Consider the following 18,214-nt stretch of genomic DNA (forward strand, 5'->3'; position numbering starts at 1 on the left):
TCCTTAGCCCGGGTAAGACACCTCTGATGTTGTCTGTGGTTCAGTAAATCTCTTGACACGTCTGTGTGTGGTGCTCTTGATGCCTTGACCCCAGCCTCAGTCCATTCTTTGTTAAGTTCACTAAAATTCTTGAATTGATTTTGCTTGACAAACCTCATAAGGCTGCGGTTCTCTCGGTTGGTTGTGCATCTTTTTCCTTCCACTCAACTTTCTGTTAACATGCTTGCATACAGCACTCTGTGAACAGCCAGCTTCTTTGGCAATGAATGTTTGTGGGTTACTCTCCTTGTGAAGGGTGTCAATGATTGTCTTCTGAACAACTGTCAGAGCAGCAGTCTTCTCCATGATTGTGTAGCCTAGTGAACCAAACTGAGAGACCATTTTGAAGGCTCAGGAAACCTTTGCAGGTGTTTTGAGTTGATTAGTTGATTGGGATGTCACCCTATTCTAATTTGCTGAGAAAATTTGTGGGTTTTTGTTAAATGGGAGGCAAAATCATCACAATTTATAGAACCAAAGACCTCACAATTTGAGTTGAATTACTGAAATGAACTTTTTAACGACATTCTAATTTATTGAGCTGCACCTGTATACACAATTGCATGCATATGTTATCCACAGTATGGCACCACAGCTGGTCTTAAAATATGATCAGGTTGTGCTAGTGTTGTGTGAGAAGTGCATTCACTCATAATATTGAGAAATAAAATTATATGTTTTTACCATCGATTATTAAATTTGATGATTTTTGTGTGTGAAATATGAACAATGCTGTAAATTTAACTCTTGAATCCAATGTCTCTTCCAAACACAGAGATAAGTTGCAGTTTATCTCTGTGGTACAAAGCTGATTTGTCACTGTACACAGCAAAATCTCCAGTGTTAATTTAACACTCTGAGTGTGGAGTCTGTGGACTCATATAAACTCTGAGGCAGTGTTAAAAGTAACACTGAAGCAGAGTTGAAGTTAATGAGATAATTAAGAAGTTAATGGAGTTATGATTTACCATTATTGAAGACACCTGATGTTAACAAGCAGACTCACCAAAACGAGAAAATCACAATTTGTGTGTCACCATTATAGTGGTCAGTGTTTGCTTTAGTTGTGATCTTGGCTTGTGGCTTTTTACTTTTAAAATTTGTTTTGCAAGTCAAGAGCAAAAGTCATCGGGTGGTGATGATTATGTTTTAATGTAATCGTTGTTTGACCTGAGTTGCTGAACTCATTTACAGTGTTTTCTCAAAATACTTCTCCATTATTGATTGTAACAGCGTTGATTCCACAATGAAAGCGTCTGCATTTTCTAATCATTTTGTAGCCATCTCTTACAAGTGATTCTGATTTTTTTTTTTAATTAAAGAGTGTTTATTTAAGGCACACACAGATAACAAGAATCAGCGTATGAATCTCAACAACTGTGACAAACAGCATATTTGGGAAGTCATGGCCTGGTGGTTAGAGAATCGGACTCCCAATCGAAGGGTTGTGGGTTCGAGTCCCGGGCCGGCAGGAATTGTGGGTGGGGGGAGTGCATGTACAGTTCTCTTACCACCTTCAATACCACGACTTAGGTGCCCTTGAGCAAGGCATCAAACCCCCAACTGCTCCCCGGGCGCCGCAGCATAAATGGCTGCCCACTGCTCCGGGTGTGTGGTCACAGTGTGTGTGTGTGTTCACTGCTCTGTGTGTGTGCACTTCGGATGGGTTAAATGCAGAGCACAAATTCTGAGTATGGATCACCATACTTGGCTGAATGTCACTTCACTTCACTTCATATCCAGATAAACAGATCTACTCTGAACATCACAAAACTAGATACTAAAAATTCACATAAAATCAGCAAAAATAAAATATAGTTAGAATAAAAAGTTAAAAAGACCATTCAGCTCATAATTTATTCATGCAGCAATCCATGATGGGAGCCAGTTTTTATTGGCTCCAACAGGCTTTTTTGATGGTCACCGTTGTTGTGATGCTTACGCTGATTCTTGATGTCTGTGTGTCTAAACTAAAGAATTTTATTCTTTATGTAGAACTAACTTTTAAAAACGTGTCATATTAAGCCAAAAATGCTGGATTGCTATCTTTTTTTCCACTTAATTTATGTATACATTAATGAAACCTGAACTCACACATTCAGGTCATTCCATGGCAATTCCAAACCACAATAAATAGCACACATAATTGCCTTTGCTCTGGTCTGTATGTTATAATTCTGTTACCACAGCCCCGCAAAGTCTAAAGTAAAAAACTGAAGGTTCAAGATCCCAACTAAAGCAAACACTGACCTCTATAATGGTGACACACAAATTGTGATTTTCTCGTTTGGTGAGTCTGCTTGTTAACATCAGGTGTCTTCAATAATGCTTAATCATAACTCAATTAACTTCTTAATTATCTCATTTACTTCAACTCTGCTTCAGTGTTAATTTTAACACTGCTTCAGAGTTTATATGAGTCCACAGACTCCACACTCAGTGTTAAATTAACACTGGGGATTTTGCTGTGTATGTATGCAATGTTTGGGTAACTCAGAATCAAAACACTCCTGTCTTGCTTCGATTCATAATTCAAAAGCATATAAATAGGCCTGTAATACTAATGTTGTGAGCTAGTGCTTCAGTCAGTGAAACACACAGTAAATAAATTCTAATAATTGTATGTATTATTATATGATGCATTATACCATGGAACACAACTTGAGTTACTATCAGAATGTAATATGTATTTTGGTTTGATCTGTGTGTGTAATGTAAAGCATTTTTTAATGCTCCTTTTATTATTGGTTCGACAACAGCTGTGGTTTCACTGAATTCCTCATTTAGTGTTTCTGGTGTCTGTTGTGGAGATAAACACATCTGACATAATGATCTCAGTGCAGGAATTTATTCTAATTGTATGAATTGCTGATTCATTTCAGTTACAAATTAAAACAAACCAAAGAATAAAAATAAAGATCTATTCATAAACAGTCATAAGATCATGAGTCATGTTACTAAATGATCTACTAAATTACACAGTCATTAGAAAACAGGAAAAAAATTCAACTTTAAATTGATTTTGTTGTTAATTTCTGAAAAGAACTACAGTGTTTCTAAGACACACATTTGATCTTCATGCTGATGGATTTCATACCGACATTAAAACCCTTCCAGGTTTTCCAAACATTTCCAATGTCATCAAGGATGTCATCTTCACCCCATAAATATATACCATTGGGGTTTGTACCATAACAGTTTTTGTACCAAAATCCCCCGAGATGCTTTTTGGCACAATTATCTCCAGAGTAATCTTGGTCATTTTCAAAGGTGGAGAACTTCTGTCCATTATTAAGATAAAATGAGTCGCCTGCAGAGAGGACAAGCTTCACTGAGGACAGTTAATCAATAGAAATGGGTTTTAATGAATATAAATGAAAGTGTCCTACCTGCTCCTCCATCAGTGAATCCTGAAACATGTAGTTTGTACCCGTCAACTTCAGGACCCACAGAGAAGGACGAGTACAGAGCAAAAACTTTATTTCCATGAAAGTCCTCCAGATCCACTCTCAGCATGTATGTCCTGTTGCTTGTCAGCTGGTACATGTTCTCCAGCCCTGATCATACACACACATGAAGAACACGTTCAACCAAACGGTGGACATGAACATCCACACAAACACACACTGTGAGATTGTGAGATTACCAAGCCAGTATTCTCCCTCCACATTCCCAAATCCTCTCTTGTACTGATTCCACAGCTGATAGAAATTCACACTGCCATCCATTCTCCTCTGAATCACCTGTGATGGGTTTATATAGAATATATCATTCATAATGAATGTGCTGATGTGTGGCACGTCCTGATATTGCTGAGTTAGATGTGTTCCTAGGTCAACATATTTTGGTGACCCTGGAAGAACATTTTACTCAAAAAATGTAGTCTTGACCATATCCCTACACCTAAACCTAACATTAACCATGAGTGATCCTTAAAATCTGAGGAAATGATAGATGAATGACACTGATGTAAAAGCACCTAACAGTGATTGTAAGTGAAAACTTACACAAAATCTATAAACTTGGTCTTCAAATCTGATTGGTTAATCACAATGTTGTTCCAGGGTCAACAAAGATATTGTCCAAAGAACATGTCTCACTTGGTAAAATCAGGTTCTGCCTGATGTCTGTTTGATGATCTAGAGTCACATTCATACCGTCCATGCTCCGTTGTCTTCATCTTTCCCCCTGAGATCATCTCACAGTAAATCCAGACAGGAATGTCTCCTGCTGGATAGATGGAGTAAATCCCACTGACTGTTTGTCCTGATTTATTAAGGTCAGAACAGTCGACTGACATGTTTACATTCTGAGTGCATCCACTCATAAGAACAGCAGAGAGAAGAGCTGCTAAAAACAGCAACATCTACAGAGACAGAGAGAAAGAGATGAACATCAAACTGAAATCTCTAATTGCACCGCAAGGAGGAGGCTTCTGGAGGAAGCAACTGAATATTCTCGTGTTTACACTTATCTAGCACGTGAGTGCACGTGAGCTGTGAGTCTAGCGCGTGGAGGACGAACGCGAAGGAAACGCGTAATGCGAGAGGGAGCAAAATGCCAAAACCGACAAAAATAGAGGCGAAGCAACAGGCAGATTCGGCGGCGGAAGAGGACTATGTAAGCCTCAGTCGAGTCACGGAACTCATGGAGCAGCAGAGGGTCATGTTCAGGGAATTAATTCAACAACAGCAGGAAAACTTTAAAGGATTCATAAAACTCATCATGGAATCAACAAACACCCGCATGGATTCACAGTTAAAAGACATTCAAGAGCTAAAAACAAGCCTGCAATTCACGCAAGGTGAGGTGGACACTATAAAAGAAGAGAAAAGGAAACTCACTGAACGCACGGACACAATACAAAACGATTTCTATAAAGTATGTGACAATCTGCACGTCATCACGGATAAACTGGAGTACCTGGAGGGACAGAGCCGCAGAAAAAAGGTCTTTGAGGGAGTGTTGGAGTCGCCTGGGGAGACCTGGGCAGACGCAGAGGAAAAAATCAAACAATTGCTGAGGGAGAAACTACAACTACAACACCCGGTGGAAATGGAGAGAGCCCATCGCGTAGGGAAACCTGGCGGGAGAGACTGGCCGAGACCTATCATCGCCAAACTACTGCGTTGGAAGGATCGAGAAGCAATCCTGCAGCGCGCTAAACAACTCAAAGGAACGAAAATCTACATAAACGAGGACTACACGGACTCCATTAAAAGGAAACGAAAAGAGCTGATGCCGGAGCTGAGAGCTGCCAGGGAACGGGGGGACATAGCCTTCTTGCGATATGATAAACTCATTGTACGTCCGCGAACCAGTACACCAAATCAAGTTTAAACACCGGGAAAACATATGGATTTTGGTATGTAAAAACACATAACTTCACATGTCCTGTAATATACTGTATATCAGAGGTGTCAAGTCCAGGGGTCAGAAAGTAAAAGTCCTGCCATATTTTTGTTCCACCCATGAACTCAGCAGCTGATTTCACCAGAGGAGGAACCAAGTCATTCCTTTCAAGTCACAAACTAGTCTCAAGTCAAATCCCAAGTCCTCAAAGAGTTAAAGTCAATGAGATAATTAAGAGACTAATTAAATGATGATTGTGCATTAGTGATGAACACCTGCCATTATTGTGTGTTACAGAGGATCAGATGCTGATGTTTTATTGGTTAAACTGATGCCACCATCATGGAGATCAGTGTTTGCTTCAGTTGGGCTCTTGACCTTTGGCTTCTTGTGTTAGGTATTTCCCTGTAAAAGTACATGTGCTGTTATAAAGCAGTGTGATCAGTGCTGTGCAGAAAACCAGTACTAGCTGGTTTTACATGACAAAGTAATTGTTAGGCATCAGTCTGTTTATTTCCAAAAAAAGTTTATTTCATTTAACATATGTTCAGTTTTTTTTTTTAATAACCTACCTTGTGGAACTGCCACATGCAAATAAACCGTTGGTATAATAGTTATAATGAAATAATTTGAAATCTAATGTATGTAATGAATATATATATATATATATTTTAATCTTGTCCTACTAAGACGCACAGACATCATGACCCAGCATATGAATCTCAACAATGGTGACAATCAACAAAACTCTTCAAGCTGAAGTGCATGCTGGGTAACACCATAGTAAAGCTCCCATCAAGGACTGTAGCATGAATAATTTTGTCACCACTGTTGAGGATCATATGATAAGTGCTCATGTCTAAAATCCTGAGCCTGTATAATTTTCCCCCAATATTTAAGAATTGCAATAATATTTGTTTAATAGGACTTTTTTGTAGTTCAGAAATAACTGTACATCATGTAACAAACCAAAGAGAGACACCCTCATGGTGTTCATTAAATGTTTTAGATAAAAAAGAGCAATTTAATTGAGCAATTCAGCAATGTGTTAATGTTTACTATGTAACACAACCACAAGTGCTTAAAAGCAAATTACTTTGTATTATTAAAAGGGTCAAGAGCCCAACTAAATCAAACACTGATCTCCATGATGGTCGCATCATTTTAAACAATAAATCATCCGATCCTCTGTAATTTTCAATAACAGCAGGTGCTTATCACTACTGCACAATCATCATTTAATTAGTCACTTAATTATCTCACTAACTTGAACTCTTTGGGGACTTGGGATTTAACTTGAGACTCGTTTGTGACTTGAAAGGAATGACTTGGTTCCTCCTCTGGTGAAATCAGCTGCTGAGTTCATGGGTGGAACAAAAATATGGCAGGACTTTTACTTTCTGACCCCTGGACTTGACACCTCTGGTCCTAAGCCAGTTCTTATAAACCTGGTGCTGGGTCAGTTCTAACTATAGCAAAGTAGCCATCAAGTGAACAAAGGCCAATACACAAGCATCCAACACCATCCCTCAACATCTCCTTCCACCCATCATCAATTAACAAAACAGCTGTAAAGGATGTAACACACTCAGGAACAACTAAAATGAGCTGGCACTCACATTTAAACTCATCAGCTCCAAAAGTAGACCCGACCAGACCGTGGACTAAAGACCTCATCAAATTCCATGTAGACCTCCCGAAATGTATCTCCAATGTCCGCCGTCATAATGCTATTGAGGTCTAATGAGATGAAAGCTTTGTCTGGAAGGGGCAAGAAAGGACACTTATTGAGGAAGTGATTGTCCAGTCTGAAAGCCTCTTTATAGAGTGGCCAGGAATTCCTAGATCGACCCAGTGAAGCAAGCTCATATCTTGCAGGGTTAGATATGGTTTAACGCATAGCTCTGGCATCCTCTGATGACTGTAGCTAATCAAGTAATAAACACAGGATCTGCGATATCTCTGGTTTGATGGATGCCAGAGTGTGTGAATGCAACTCTGTGCCATATTTCTGCTTTACAAGCTTTGGCAAATTGCTGTGTATAAGATGAAGCCAATTTAGAACAGTGAAATTTTCAAACGTGGGAGAGAGCTTAACTTAATCTGATGTGGATTATGATCACCATACAAGGCAGAAATATTTATAAGTGATGCATAGTAAACATGGTAAATGTGACCATTTAACGAAATCAGAAGTTCCTCTTCAGGAACTTGAGCTGCGTCAAATGCGCTTTGGGGAACGTGCCCAGCGTGAGCGACTCTGAATATTGTGTGTAATCAGTCCAATGGAAGAGCGTGAAATCACAGGCAGGGTGACGTAAGTGACCAGGAAGCTATAAAAGCATGTGCCGTGCAGCTGTCGTCAGCTTCGCGTCTTTCAGCAAGCGCTCTGTGTGTGAATGTCACTTGTTTGTCTTGTGAGTCTTATTTACTGTTGTCTGTCCAGTTAGAGCTCCTAGACATGCTAAAGAGCAAGGCGAAAGTAAAGCATTCTGATGGCGATTCCAAATCGCGTTATAGGTTGTGTGTTCCTCCCTGCCCGCGATATATAACGAGTGGGGATACACACAGCTTATGCATGGTTTGCCTGGGAGCGAAGCATGCTGAGTCGGCTCTCAAGGGGGCCGACTGTCCGCACTGTGAACGAATGTCGGTGCGGCTGCTTCGTTCCCAGAGGGCCCTCTTCAAGGAGGGGGCCTTCGCCAGCGTTCCCCGTGGTGCTGGTCCCGCTTCTGCCGAGGCAGAACAGCGGCTGCACTAGTGGGGTTCGCAAGTGGATTTGGTGGAGGGAATTTGAGACGGGCCAGTCCCTATCTCCTTCCGCTTCCGCCGGATCCGGCACCCAATCCCTAGAGTCGGAAGCTCGCTCTGCGGATCCTTCCTCTCAGGGAGAGGGGTCGATGCTCCGCCTCTCTTCCTCTGAGGAGGTTGATGTGGAGTCGGTCGACAGGGATTCGCCACCCCACTCGCCACAATATGAGGAGCTCTTGGAGGTGGTTACTCGAGCGGTGGCCAAGTTAAGTATTGATTGGCCCGCCGAAAAGACAACCGAACCGCAGCGAAGCAAGCTCAATGAACGCTTCCTGCGCGCGAGTCAGCCACCTCCCAGCCGGGGCCTTCCATTCTTTTCCGACCTGCATGAAGAGATCGCCAGGTCGTGGAAACGCCCATTCTCGGCCCGCCTCTACATCCCCTCATCTGATTATTATGGAAATGAGGTGGGGATGGGAGAGCACGGTTATAGAGCGATGCCCCAGGTGGAACAGACGCTCGCGAGCTATCTGTCCCCTGGAGTGGCATCGTCTATGAAGTCCCGGGCATTGCCCTCAAAGCCACTCAGAACAACATCGGCTTTGGTGGGCAAAGGGTATGCGGCTGCAGGTCAGGCTGGTGCGTGTCTGCACACCATGGCGGTGTTACAGGCGTACCAAGTTAACATGCTTAAAGAGCTAGATGAGGGAGAGGAGATCAAGTCCCATGATATTTCAGAGCTAAGAAGGACCACTGATCTCTCCCTCCGCGCCACCAAGGAGACCGCCCGAGCGATTGGGCGGTCCATGGCAGCTATGGTGGCTGCGAAGAGGCACTTATGGTTGACCCTGTCCGATATGAAAGAGCGGGACAGGGTCTGCCTCATGGACGCCCCGATTCAGCCTACTGGCCTGTTCGGTGATGCAGTCAATTCTGTCATCCACAGGTTTCAGGAGGCCCGCAAACAAGCGGTGGCGTTCCATAAGTTCCTCCCTCATTGCTCCCTCGGGGCATCTGGGTGGGAGATGACCCAGCCGCACCCTAGCTCCTCGTATTGCGAGGCCCAAAACCAGAGCGTCGGCCGAGGTCTTCCAAGCCTAAACAAGCCTCTGCTGGGGTAGTGCGGTACACACCACAGTACACGGTGCCCATCTCGCCTCAGCGCCCTCTGGGGGTCAGTCTGCCAACCCTGCCAGTGTTCCAGGGCATAGCGGTCCCCAGCGAGCATCGGTCTCAGTATCCTCCGCCCGTGCGCGTAGTGGGGATGAGACGCTCGCCGCCCCTGCGGGAGCCTCGCACACCAGAAGTCAGTCTCGAGAGACTGATTCCCTTAGTAGATTATTTAGCAGTGTGGAAACTACTGCCAAATGTATCTCGATGGGTCCTGCACACAGTAGAAAAAGTCTACCGTATTCAGTTCGACTACGCGCTGCCAATATTCAACGGGGTCATCCCGACGATAGTCAGCCCCAGGCAGAGTCTGGTTATGGAACAGGAAGTGAAAACCCTATTAGAGAAGGAGGCCATCGAGGTGGTCCTTCCTCTGGACAGGGAGTCTGGATTTTACAGCCGGTATTTCATAGTTCCAAAGAAGGATGGGGGGTTGCGTCCGATTATAGACTTGAGGGTCTTAAATCGTTCAGTTATTAGATTTAAGTTCAGAATGCTCACAATCAAGCATGTTGTAGCTCAGATCAGGTCCGAGGATTGGTTTGTCACAATAGATCTCAAAGACGCATACTTCCACATATCCATCCTTCCACAACACAGGAAGTTTCTGAGGTTCGCTTTCAGGGGCGCAGCTTACCAATATTGAGTACTTCCCTTCGACCACACACTCTCACCCTGCACGTTCACAAAATGTGCAGGGCATCCGCATTCTCACGAGATGTCGTTCTCACACATATGGGGGAGCTGGGTTTGAGACTGAACGCCAGGAAGAGTGTACTTTCTCCGGTTCAGAGAACCACCTATCTAGGCGTAGTATAAGAATTGACCGCGATGCTGGCATGATTGTCCCCTGCTCATATTGAGTCGATCCAACGTGATAGCAGCTTGTCTCTCAACTGAGGTTGTTGAGACCCTCCTCCAATCCAGAGCTCCCTCAACGAGGAAACTGTACGCCCTGAGGTGGAAACTCTTCGCCTCATGGTGCAGAGACCGCCAGTTAGACCCAGCAAACTGCCCAGTTGGTACAGTTCTGGAGTTTCTACAGGCTAGGCTCTCTGCAGGGTTGATCCACTCCACGCTGAAGGTCTACGTGGCGGCCATTGCGGCCTACCATGCCCTTCCCGATGGCCAGTCATTGGGAAGACACCCCCTAGTTACACGTTTCCTTCGCGGTGCGCTGAGGCTGAGACCTCCAGTACGGTCCCGTATTCCCCCGTGGGACTTGGTTGTGGTGTTAGAGGCAATGTGCAAACCCCCGTTTGAACCTATTCAAGATATTTCAGACAGACATCTTACACTTAAAACCTCCTTTCTGTTGGCTATCACCTCTCTGCGGAGAGTAGGATATCTTCAGGCCCTCTCTGTGGCCCCCACTTATCTTGAGTTTGCACCTGGCATGCGGGATATGCTCCTAAGGTTCCCTCTGTTACACCACGACCTGTAGTGCTGCAGGCCTTCTGTCCTCCTCACTTTCGGGAGCCCGACCAAGTGAAGCTAAATTGTATGTGTCCAGTTCGAGCGCTGGACACATACGTCCACAGAGCTGCCCTGTGGAGAAAAACTGACCAATTGCTTGTATGCTACGGTCCCCCCAAGAGGGGTTCTCCTGCTTCTAAGCAGACTATTAGTCGTTGGATAGTCGAGGCTATCAACGCTACCTATGAGTCTGGAGCAAAGGCTCACTCTACTCAGGGTATGGCGGCCTCCAAGGCCTTCCTAGCAGGTGTATCCATGCTGGACATCTGCAATGCTGCGGGGGGTCCACGCCTTCTACATTTGTTAAATTCTATGGCCTAGACATGCCAGTCACTCCAGGCGCTTCTGTCCTCTCATCCTAAGCTGTGCTCTTCGGATACACACTAGGCAGGGGTTTGGTAGTCTGGCGGCGTTGGTACTCGTTCCCCAAAGTGCATTTGACGCAGCTCGAGTTCCTGAAGAGGAACGTCTCTAGGTTACGTAAGTAACCCTAGTTCCTCGAGGGAACGAGACGCTGCGTCTCGGAGCCATACCCCCGGCACCCCTGCCGGCACTTGCTGGTACTCAAAGCTGACGCCAGCTGCGCGGCACGTGCTTTTATAGCTTCCTGGTCGCTTACGTCACCCCGCCTGTGACGTCACGCTCTTCCATTGGACTGATTTCACACAATATTCAGAGTCGCTCACGCTGGGCGCGTTCCCCAAAGCGCATTTGATGCAGCGTCTCATTCCCTCGAGGAATTAGGGTTACATACGTAACCTAGAGACGTTAACATATCTTCTTATTCTCTATCACAACCGTGTATTTATTTATTTATTTATTATTAACATATTTTATCTGTCACAAGTCTCATCTTGAGTTTAGCTCCATGTAGCTGTCATTAAAATATAATAATGGTTTTTGTTTGGGAGCTTTTATAAAAATATGGAAATTATAATTCATTCTAAATATGATGTGACTACAAATAAACAGACACCTCGACTGTATAAGCAAGCTATGTTCATAACGCTCTATTTCTTTGTGACTAATTTTAAATCCTGATAAATTAATTTACTATGATCAAATGTATCATGTCTTAAAGTAAAACAAAGATGCTATTGGATAAAAATAATAATAATGCAAACAAATGGCCGCTTTTATCGTGTTAGTTTTGTGATTGCAGTAGTTCCTGTGACTTATTTCTTATTAGTTTTCTGATAACTTCTCTTTGTTGGTGAAATGTTGGGGTCGCACATCCATGATATCAGAGTGTGTTAAAAATGTAAAAGCTTGGATGACCAATAATTTTATCTTAATTAAATTCCAATAAGACAGAGATATTAATTATTGGACCAAAAACAGTACACAGAATCTAGTAGACTACAGTTTGCAACTAGACGGATGTACTGTTACTTCCTCTACAGTCAAAAATCTGGGTGTTATATTAGACAGCAACTTGTCTTTTGAAAATCATATTTCCCATGTTACAAAAACTGCATTCTTCCATCTTAGAAACATTGCCAAGCTATGAAACATGTTACCTGTTTCTGATGCAGAAAAGCTAGTTCATGCATTCATGACCTCTAGACTGGACTATTGTAATGCACTTCTGGGTGGTTGTCCTGCTTCTTCAATAAACAAGCTACAGCTAGTCCAAAATGCAGCAGCTAGAGTCCTTACCAGTTCAAGAAAAGTGAAAGTGAAAAAATGAAAGTGAAGTGACATTCAGCCAAGTATGGTGACCCATACTCAGAATTTGTGCTCTGCATTTAACCCATCCGAAATGCACACACACAGAGCAGTGAACACACACACACACTGTGAGCACACACCCAGAGCAGTGGGCAGCCATTTATGCTGCGGCGCGCGGGGAGCAGTTGGGGGTTCAATGCCTTGCTCAAGGGCACCTAAGTTGTGGTATTGAAGGTGGAAAGAGAACTGTACATGCACTCCCCCCACCCACAATTCCTGCGGGCCCGGGACTTGAACTCACAACCTTTCGATTGGGAGTCCAACTCTCTAACCATTAGGCCACGACTTCCCTTTTTTTTTTTTTAAAGAGTTGAGTTTTTTTTTTAAATATGAACATATTACCCCAATTTTACAGTCTCTGTACTGGCTACCTATTAAGTTCCGTATCAGTTACAAATTATCACTACTTACCTACAAGGCCCTAAATGGTTTAGCTCCTGCGTACCTAACTAGCCTTCTACCACTTTACAATCCATCACGCTCCCTAAGGTCACAAAACGCTGGACTTTTGGTAGTTCCTAGGATTGCAAATTCCACTAAACGAGGTAGAGCTTTTTCACATTTGGCTCCCAAACTCTGGAATAGCCTTCCTGATAATGTTTGGGTTCAGAAACACTCTCTCTGTTTAAATCTAGATTAAAAACGTATCTCCTAAATTGTGAGTGTAGTTGCATCTGATCAAATGTGCATTTTTATTCTTTAGCTTGGGTTAAACTAATTAATTTTACTTTGTTGGAGCAGCAGCTATGCTAATGAGGTCTCTATTTGTTTCTATGTTTTGCCACGGGATTTACATCCTGTGGTAACTAGGATTTACACAAGCTCCAGTCTGGATCCAGAACACCTGAGAAGAGATGATGCTGACCCTCAGAGGACCTCAGTTGATGCTGACCCTGAATCAACAACAGAACTAACAAATATTGCTACAAGTGTGACTGCATCATATAATAATTGCTGTTAATAATGTTCATCGTCTGGCTGACTACGTCTTGTATTAATTTTTCTGAAAAATCCTGTCATATGCACACAAACTGACAGTAACCACTTATAAGCTACTACTAAATATTGTAGAAATGTAATTTTTGTTGCTTTGTAATGATTTTTGTATTGTAAAAAGCGCTATACAAATAAACTTGAATTGAATTGAATTGAATCTCCCATTCCACCACATCCCAAAGATGCTCTATTTGATTGAGATTATTGTGTTATTCTTTGGTATTACTCAATACAAATGTGTTATTCTATGTTATTTACTCAATATGCTTTTATATTACTTATAATATTATGCATAACTATGAAAGAAAGCAATATACAGATCAATATGCTGAGTTATTCCCAAATACTGGATGTCATGAAAAGGGTCAGGTGTATAAAAGCCCTCCCATAGGGCAGTACTAGTAGTGTTGAACTGGATTGGACACATAAAGACCTCCCACTGGGAGGTCCTGGTAATATTCCGCTAAGTTTTATCTGTGAACTAAACTGGTCTCTGTAATGCACCTGTGAACTAAAATAACCCTGTGAACTTTGGGTAATTTCCAAGTGTTGATATCAGTGGTAAACAGACTTAGGGGGATGTCTCACGTGGACATAGCCTACCAATAGGGAGAGATTGTTTAATTGTTGACTTGGCCGAATTCCACCATTAAGAGAAATATAGTGATAAGGGGTGGCAAACTTGGCAGGCAATGCCAATTATAAACCGGAACTACCAAATAAGGTATAGAGATAAGTGTATAAATCGAGTGCGCGGACAGACAGAAGATTCAGATGCGGTGCACGGCATCTCGGCTTTGTTGCTTTGAGCAATAAAGTCTATATTCTGACACCTGGAACTCCGTCTCCCGAGCCTTATTAATTTGACTGAAGAAATTCATCATCTGCCCTAAGACAATACAAGATCTGGTAACTGTGCAGGCCATTTGAGTAAGTAAACTCATTGTCATGTTCAAGAAACCAGTCTGAGATGATTTGAGCATTGTGACACGGTGCATTATCCTGCTGGAAGTAGCCATCAGAAGATGGGTACACTGTTGTCATAAAGGGATTGACATGGTCAGTAACAATACTCAGGTAGGCTTTGGCGTTTAAACAATGCTCAGTTGGTATTAAGGGGCCCAAAGTGTGCCAAGAAAATATCCTAACCCTAACCCCTCACCATTACACCACCAGCAGCAGCCTAAACTGTTGAGACAATGCAGGATGTTCTTTATGCAAAATTCTAACCCTACCATCTGAATGTCGCAGCAGAAATCGAGACTCATCAGACCATGCAACATATTTCTCATCTTCTATTATCAATATTTGTTAAGCCTGTGTGAATTGTATCCTCTGTTTCCTGTTCTTAGCTGACAGGAGCGGCACCCAGTGTGGTCTTTTGCTGCTGTAGAAGTTTCAGGGTTTGGCTGCAGCCCATCTGTTTCAGGGTTTGACGTTCTGTGCATTCAGAGATGGTACATACATACCTTGGTTGTAACGAGTGGTTATTTGACTTACTGTTGCCTTTCTATGATTTCAAACCAGTCTTCACATTCTTCTCTGACCTCTGACTTCAACCAGGCATTTTTTTCCACACAACTGCCACTCACTGAATATTTTCCCTTTTTCAGACCATTTTCTGTAAACTCTAGAGATTGTTGTGCATGAAAATCCCAGTAGATCAGCAGTTTTTGAAATATCAGACCAGCCCGTCTCTCACCAACAACCATTCCATGTTCAAAGTCACTTAAATCCCCTTTCTTCCCCATTATGATGCTTGTTTTTATCTTCACCACATCTAGATCCCTGAATGCACTAAGTTGATGCCATGTGACTGTCTGATAAGCAATTTGTGTTACCAATCAATTGAACAGGTGTAGCGAATCAGCTCAAATAGGAAACATGTATAATCAATTATAACTAGTTATGATTAATTATAAATATTTAGATTCGCTGTAAGTATTTACTTAACATCTCAGTGTCAACTGTCTGTCAATTATAAGAACGTTACTTTCCTGTTTAAGGAAACTAACTTTCTTACTGTACAATATTACTCAGATCGTGTAGCAAAAATCTGTATGATAGGGAATCCAGTTGTGAACAAATAATGAACAACCTAAAGTGTGATACAAGTAAGACTTTATTAACCACATAAACACTTAAACTAGTCTAACACACACACACACACAGTGGGCATAGGAAGAGGGGTTAAAGCTTAAACAGTAAAGAGAACAGAAATAAAGAGGAATAAAGACATGAAGCTATGATACAATTTGATAACATCAGTTGTAAAAAGGTGCAAATGATACTTGTTTTAACAATTAATAAGACTAAGTTTGATACTTGCATGTCTTATCTGTCTGAAAGTGATTCCTGATGCAATCTGTAGGCCTAAGTTGATCTTTGATGAAGTTAGTTGATGAAAAGGTTCCGGCTTGCGTCAGAGGAGCTTGAAGTGGAAAGACTAGGCTGAAAGCCTGGCACAAGCTTAGGTTGGGTTCTTGAGTACTCTTAGCTCTGCATGTTGCCCTAATTTTTTTCTGCATCTCAAAACAAAACTTCTCTGATCTGGTGATCAGTGATCTATGATCTATAAATGGTGTCGATGTCACACCCTCAGGACTTGAGTGAGCCAATGAGAAATGGTAGCTTTGGAGGGTAAGTTGTTGACCCTTTGTCCTCAGGCATATGTCTTGCCTACGTTCTTTGATTGGATATTGATGAAGAAATTAATAAAGATTCTGGTAAAACCTTCCATCGGTATCAACATATAATATAAATGAACATTTAGACCATTACAAATGCAGCTTAAATATACCAAACATGGCATACCTGTGACCTCTGTTAACAATAGTATGCAATTCTAAATGTTCCTACATTTCTCAAGTGGTTATATACAGAGGGAGATAGAATTAGGATGGACTGTGTAGTACAAGGGTACATTTGTCCGTTTCAAAGTGAATTTAGAGTGAAAACAACAACAGAACAGGTTTACTTTTTGACATTAATTTTAATGATAAAGTACATTATGATAAATATTTTATTATAACATACAGTAATATACATCTCGGGACTTTTTAGAGAAATTTCACCAAATTTTGTGCACTTATACTGATCAGCCACAACATTAACGCCACTGGTAAATGAATAGATCTTTGACAAGAACCAAAATAGTGATGGTTAAATGACAGGGTTGAAGCCTCTCCAAAGTGGTTCACAGCAAAATCTCCAGTGTTAATTTAAAACTCTGAGTGTGGACACATATAAACACTGAAGCAGTGTTAAAAGTAACACTGAAGCAGAGTTGAAGTTAATGAGATAATTAAGAAGTTAATTGAGTTATGATTGACCATTATTGAAGACACCTGATGTTAACAAGCAGAATCTCCAAACGAGAAAATCACAATTTGTGTGTCACCATTATAGTGGTCAGTGTTTGTTTTAGTTGGGATCTTGACCCTTCAGTTTTTTACTTTAGACTTTGTGTTAACTGATAACTGAGTTATAACATACAGACAGACCACACCAAAGGCACGCTTCACTTACTCTCCCTCCACTTGTTCCAAACCTGTATGAGTTTCTTTCTTCTGTTGAACACAAAATAAGATATTTTGAAAAATCTGAACATTTGATGGGCATCATTGACTTCCCTAATTATTATTTTTTTCTACAATGTAAGTCAAGGGGGCTTATCAATTTTGGGGATTTTTCAAAAACTTTGTGTTCGACAGAAGAAAGAAACTCATACAGGTTTGGAACAAGTGGAGCGAGAGTAAATGTTGACTTTCATTCTGTGAGTGAACTGCTCCTTTAAGTCTGAAATTCTTAGTCTGGGTAAAAGTTTACAAATTTCATCTTGTGTATCCCTGGGAGTAACCATCACTTTGCTGCAATCTTAAAACAGAAGATGTGTGTCATGAATGGAAAAAAAACATATACAAGCAAGCACACAAAGTTTTGAATGTTTTACATTTGCAAATTGTTTGTTGAATGTGCATCTGCAAATCGTCATCTTGGATTTGTGTTTGTGTATTTTGAGACTTACAAGGGGGTATTCCAGAAAGCAGGTTAAATGACAACCTGTGAGTAGAGTAAATCTCCAGAGTATCTCTCCAGAGTAAATCTCCACAATATATATATATATATATATATATATGCTGGTATTGCAAGATCTCAATGCTGCGTTTGACACTGTTGATCATAACATACTACTAGAGAGACTGGAAAACTGGATCCGGCTTTCTGGGATAGTACTCAAATGGTTCATGTCTTACTTAGAAGGGAGAGGCTATTATGTGAGTCTAGGAGAGCATAAGTCTAAGTGGACGTCCATGACATGCGGAGTCCCACAAGGCTCAATTCTTGCACCGCTCTTGTTTAGCCTGTATATGCTTCCACTAAGTCAAATAATGAGAAAGCACCAAATTGCCTATCACAGCTATGCTGATGAAACCCAGATTTACCTAGCCTTATCTCCAAATGACTACAGCCCCATTGACTCCCTCTGCCAATGCATTGATGAAATTAATAGTTGGATGTACCAGAACTTTCTTCAGTTAAACAAGGAAAAAACTGAAGTCACTGCATTTGGAAAAAAATATGTTTTCAAGGTGAATGCATACCTTGACTCTAGGGGTCAAACAACTAAAAATCAAGTCAGGAATCTTGGTGTGATTCTGGAGACAGACCTTAGTTTCAGTAGTCATGTCAAAGCAGT

At 41.8% G+C, this 18,214-nt stretch overlaps 1 protein-coding gene across 1 annotated transcript; it reads right to left on the minus strand.

The window, feature by feature from the left end:
- Nucleotides 1-3,095: 3,095 nt before the first annotated feature.
- Nucleotides 3,096-9,294, minus strand: LOC132141772 (microfibril-associated glycoprotein 4-like). The gene is made up of 5 exons (XM_059551432.1): nucleotides 9,276-9,294; nucleotides 7,555-7,601; nucleotides 3,686-3,773; nucleotides 3,429-3,596; nucleotides 3,096-3,349 (listed from the first exon to the last, which is right to left on the minus strand). Exons 1-5 carry the CDS (start codon nucleotides 9,292-9,294, stop codon nucleotides 3,096-3,098), a joined length of 576 nt encoding a protein of 191 aa, XP_059407415.1.
- Between the last annotated feature and the right edge of the window lie 8,920 nt (nucleotides 9,295-18,214).

This window comes from Carassius carassius, chromosome 6 (genome assembly GCF_963082965.1).
Source record: "Carassius carassius chromosome 6, fCarCar2.1, whole genome shotgun sequence".
In the NCBI taxonomy this organism is placed as follows: domain Eukaryota; kingdom Metazoa; phylum Chordata; class Actinopteri; order Cypriniformes; family Cyprinidae; genus Carassius; species Carassius carassius.